Raw genomic sequence first — 5,446 nt, 5'->3', positions numbered from 1 at the left:
GTAACTGTGAAGAAGCTGTTTGTTGGTGGAATTAAAGAAGATACTGAGGAACATCATCTTAGAGATTATTTCGAGGAATATGGAAAAATTGATACCATTGAGATAATTACTGATAGGCAGTCTGGAAAGAAAAGAGGCTTTGGCTTTGTTACTTTTGATGACCATGATCCCGTGGATAAAATTGTATGTAAGTGTCTGTAGGGCACTAGATTGATGGCTTTTACGTATATTTCGGGTTTGGAGACATCCATAAGTTTATTAAAAGGTAAACTTTAAAGTAATTTATCATTTGGTTTCTGTTATTGGATGCTGATTTAATAGCCTATGAACTCTTCATTTCAGTGCAGAAATACCATACCATCAATGGTCATAATGCAGAAGTAAGAAAGGCTTTGTCTAGACAAGAAATGCAGGAGGTCCAAAGTTCTAGGAGTGGAAGAGGAGGTAATTTTTAAGCCCAATTTTTCGTTTATTTATTTAAATAAGTGCTGCTTACTAACAGGACATTTGTTGTAGGCAACTTTGGTTTTGGGGATTCACGTGGCGGTGGTGGAAATTTTGGACCAGGACCAGGAAGTAACTTTAGAGGAGGATCTGGTAAGCTCACGTTTTAAGTGCTTAAAGGATGAATGTACTTGAAGAGATATGATTAGATATTGATTGGAAACAGAAAATCTGACCTAGTTTTAAGTATTTGTTCATAAAATTGTATGAAATACTCGTGAATAGTGAGTATGTAGATTTAAAAATACCTGCATCTGTGCTGAAATTTTTGTCTTGGGTTTCACATTTACCTGTGTAATTAGGTGGTAACAAAAATCTTTGGTCCCATCCAGTGTCATGCTAATGCATAAATAAATGCAACCTTTATTTGAAGGCTTGCCAAGTTAAAGCGCCAAGGTTAGGCAGTATTCCTGATAATTCAGTTGCTTGATTTTGTTTGATTTTAATGAATAAACTAGAAACACTAGTGTTTCATCAGAAGGGGTTGTTACTAATTATTAGTCTTATTCAGTGGTGCTAGTAGAAAGTATGGAGGAAAACAGCGTTAGAAATTTAATAGGATGATGTAGTGATTTTTTTTTTTTCTTTTTTTAAACACTCTTAACAGATGGATATGGAAGTGGTCGTGGATTTGGGGATGGCTATAATGGGTATGGAGGAGGACCTGGAGGTCAGTTTCTTCATATATTCTGGATTATGAGATCTAATCGCATTGTGTGTTTTCTAGTCCATGTTGTGTACATTGAATTTTTAAATGGTATTACAGTTTATTGTGAGTATTTGTAAAGGGCCTAAATGATAGTGGTTTAATTATCTGATTTTTTTTTTATGAATAGTTTGTGTCTCAATTATTTATCTCAAAAGTGTATGCTTGTAGGTTTTAGTATAGTGTGTAAAATTATAAGGATGGATTTTAAATAAGTATTTAGATGCTATTGTACCTTGTTTTTCAAGCAAAAGAGTTGCACCTAGATGTGATCCTGAATACTATGCTTTTCTGAAAAAAATAATAAAACTAGATTTGACCGAGTTTACACAAGGGAAGTAGTTGGTGTTAATTAGATGATGGGTCCCCTAGGATAGCTTTACAAAAAATTTATCCGGAGGAACTTTTTCAAAACAGTACGAAGTATGCTCCTGGCTTTTCAGTGTAATTGTGAACTACTGTTAACGTGGCAGGTGACATATTGAATGTATCTTTTGCCTGGAGTACAGAAGGTATTGACTTGCTCACACATATCCTGATAGGAGATGGATATTTAAAGCTGGGTCGGTAATAGAGCCAATTTCTGGTTTTGTCATTTATTTGGCATGACTTGGTATTTCTCTTATATGTCACTATGTCAGCCTTGCTTTGAAAGCCAGATTTTTTTTGGTTCTATGAGAAAGCTTGAGTTCTTATACTTACTACAAGTAATTTAACATTTATTCTGCCAGTTTAAGAAGTTTTTGAATTACATGAAAGCTTGCTAATTTCTGGTCCTCCCCCCATTTCTACTCAGAAGAGGGTAGTGGGCATATTGTTTTAATGAAGAGGCATGAAAATTCACAGGGGAACCTGAAGGGGAGCTATTTTGGACAAGTAGAAGGATGTAGGTCTCTTATTTTAAACCAGTGACCCACGCTGCTTATCTACCTCTACTGTTTTTGCTCACATTAAATATAGATTCAAAAGTATTTCAAGATGCCTTCAAGCGGGGGGGACCCTTATCGTCTCTAGTGTTGGGAGAGCTGTGGCATTAGTGGTATTTAAATAATCTGTGTAAATGGTTTTATCCAATTGATTGTGGATAGGCTCCTTCTGTGCCCAAATATTTATCAAGGAGAGGTATTCTGCCCTTGAGGCTGTTCTAGAAATGTCATAGAATAAATTTTTATTTATAGAAGTATATGTTTTGGAAAGCTAGAGATGAGTGTGATAAGACGGTTCAAATGGTATTGAAAGTATTAAGTAATTACTTAAAGGCTTATTTTATAATAGGTGGCAATTTTGGAGGTAGCCCTGGTTATGGAGGAGGAAGAGGAGGATATGGTGGTGGAGGACCTGGATATGGCAACCAGGGTGGGGGCTACGGAGGTGGTTATGACAACTATGGAGGAGGTAATAAATTCACCTGCAACCTTTATGTGGAAATCGGATTGGAATTAATGACTTAACCATTGAGATTTTTCATTACATTGTTGTAAGTAGTTGCCTTTAGAGAATTGTAGATAGGCGTATCACAATTATTTTGATTACTTTTTTGTGGGAGATTGGTCCTAAATACTTAGCATGTATCAGTGTTGTAGTGTTTGTAGTTTTTGTGAGGTCCGTTATGCAAAACTAGTAATTCTAAAATTTCTTATAGGAAATTATGGAGGTGGAAGTTACAATGATTTTGGAAATTATAACCAGCAACCTTCTAACTACGGTCCAATGAAGAGTGGAAACTTTGGTGGTAGCAGAAACATGGGTGGACCATATGGTGGAGGTAATCTATAACTAAAAATCAGATTCTTCAAATTTTTGTGTAGCTAAAGAATAATCTTTCATTATTTACACAGAGTGGAAGGTAACTTCTTAAGTGTATTTGTATTTGGGTAATATTCCCATTGAATACATAGAGTATTGCTGAAATAAAGAAAATTTGCAGAAATTCTTCAGGGACTTCAGCAAACAATTGGGATAGGCAATCAGATTGGGACATGAGAGATGGTTGAGGTGGATAATCAATGGTGTAAGATAGTTTGAAATGAGGAAAGTATTTTAAATGTTCAGGTTAGAATTTTTTTCCCCCTTTGTCCTTTATAATTATTTCTTAGAAGGAGATTGTTAAGTGACATTGAAGTGGTAGAAATCAGAAGTGCAAGTCAGGGTCTAATGATCCTGGAAGTTTAATTTAGTAAATAATTCTAAACTTCTATTCAAACAATTGTTTTTTACTGAGAATGAAAAGGTTTCCTATATTGTTTTTCAATCTCTTACTCCAGTTGTGGGTAGAGATCCTCTAAAAGAGTAGTATCAGTAAAATGTCTTCAGAAAATAGTAGTTTCTATGAACTTGAATAATTCATCTCCTAAGCAATTGTATTATTTGGAAACAAAGAGTGGACTGGTTTGCTTGTGATAAAGAATGGGTAGCTACAGAATAGAATCAAGTATAATATTAGGCTGGTCATAGGAAGTCAAAGTAAGCTTGCCTTTTCTTGCTGTTCCAACAATTCTAGGAAACTATGGTCCAGGAGGCAGTGGAGGAAGTGGGGGTTATGGAGGGAGGAGCCGATATTGAGCTTCTTCCTATTTGACATGGGTAAGTAGCTTTTGAGTTTTACAATTGTTAATGTCTTGGGAGACCTAGCTGCAGGAGTAAAAGCATTTTAGGATGTTATCTTTCCTTAAAATCGGGTTAGATGGATAATTTCATAACCTATTTTTTTTTTACTCTTTACTTCTGTTGAAACAGGCTTCACTGTATAAATAGGAGAGGATGAGAGCCCAGAGGTAACAGAACAGCTTCAGGTTATCGAAATAACAATGTTAAGGAAACTCTTATCTCAGTCATGCATAAATATGCAGTGATATGGCAGAAGACACCAGAGCAGATGCAGAGAGCCATTTTGTGAATGGATTAGATTATTTAACAACATTACTTTACTGTGGAGGAAGGATTGTAAAAAAAAAAAAAATGCCTTTGAGACAGTTTCTTAGCTTTTTAATTGTTGTTTCTTTTTAGTGGTCTTTGTAAGAGTGTAGAAGCATTCCTTCTTTGATAATGTTAAATTTGTAAGTTTCAGGTGACATGTGAAACCTTTTTTAAGATTTTTCTCAAAGTTTTGAAAAGCTATTAGCCAGGATCATGGTGTAATAAGACATAACGTTTTTCTTTAAAAAAAATTTAAGTGCGTGTGTAGAGTTAAGAAGCTGTTGTACATTTATGATTTAATAAAATAATTCTAAAGGAAATTGTGTAATTATAGACTTTTTATTTTAAATAAGTTAAGGAGTGGGTAGTATAATTAAGGTCCATTACAAAGTCATTGTTATATTTGTGTTAAGATAAATGCTGGTCAGATATGAGTGTGTTGTCTGCAATTCATCAGGATTAAATTATCTAGATAACTTAAGGGATATCTCTGCAAGGAGAAACACCTTTTTAGATCTTTTAGATGCTGCTTCTTCAATGCAAGGAAAGGAAATAACCCCAGCGAGGTGTACTCTTCAGGGACACAGGTCTAGTACAAGAGAACTCTTGACGACTACTAAGTTCAGCCAGTCTTAAAAAACTGTGCTGTTTCTACAAAGCTTTAACTACAGTAGTTATAAGGATGCCAACGAAAGCTGAGGGTGTAGAGCAAAATAGTTCTAAGCTTCAGTTAAACTTCTTTAGGTAAGATCTTATTTACTTTTCCTTTCTTAATTTTCCTCCCCAAAAGATAAACTAATACTCTTCTATTTCAGTATAGTGGTTCTTATGTAGTTTAACATAGCTATAAATTGAATTTAACAATTTATAAACTCAAGAATGATTTTGTAAACCCTGTTTTCCAATCTGTCATTTACTTAAATTATTTCGGTTGTTTTTTTCCCTTTTTTTCCTTCTTTCCCATCCCTCCCCCCCCAAAATGAAGATTCAGGTGCTTAACATATCATTTTTTTCCCTGCTGGAATTTTAGCATTGATATGAACCATGGACAAGTATATTCTGCTGCCACAAAGGACTGTAAAGTTCTTCATTTCAACAGCTGAGGCAAGCCAAGTGATCATTAATAAAGCTTTTCTTGGTTCCTTCAGTGGTGTTGGTAGTAAAATGGTAGGTAACAGTTAGGCTGCAAGTTCAATACATCATGAAATTTCCCATCGTTACAACCTTGTGAATTCACATTTCTCGGATCAAGCATTTTGAGTGAACTAAGGGTTTTGTTAATAAAGACATTTTGATCTTCTGTTATTGGATATGGTTTTT

At 34.8% G+C, this 5,446-nt stretch overlaps 1 protein-coding gene across 1 annotated transcript in view; it reads left to right on the top strand.

The window, feature by feature from the left end:
* The window catches only part of HNRNPA2B1 (heterogeneous nuclear ribonucleoprotein A2/B1), an 8,900-nt gene extending 3,992 nt beyond the window's left edge, over positions 1–4,908 (top strand). Inside the window, exons 5-11 of the mRNA XM_023732345.1 lie at positions 1–187; positions 343–444; positions 517–597; positions 1,112–1,174; positions 2,486–2,605; positions 2,853–2,975; positions 3,711–4,908. The exon at positions 1–187 is cut by the window's left edge and continues 52 nt beyond it. Of these exons, the coding sequence (XP_023588113.1) occupies positions 1–187; positions 343–444; positions 517–597; positions 1,112–1,174; positions 2,486–2,605; positions 2,853–2,975; positions 3,711–3,772 (738 nt within the window). The 3' untranslated portion in view covers positions 3,773–4,908. The remainder of the gene's footprint in view (positions 188–342; positions 445–516; positions 598–1,111; positions 1,175–2,485; positions 2,606–2,852; positions 2,976–3,710) is intronic.
* Positions 4,909–5,446: the final 538 nt, after the last annotated feature.

Source organism: Trichechus manatus, unplaced genomic scaffold (assembly GCF_000243295.1).
Source record: "Trichechus manatus latirostris isolate Lorelei unplaced genomic scaffold, TriManLat1.0 scaffold00050, whole genome shotgun sequence".
Taxonomy (NCBI): Eukaryota; Metazoa; Chordata; class Mammalia; order Sirenia; family Trichechidae; genus Trichechus; species Trichechus manatus.
The sequence above is the reverse complement of the archived record's forward strand: the minus strand, read 5'-3'. Positions and strand labels throughout refer to the sequence as shown.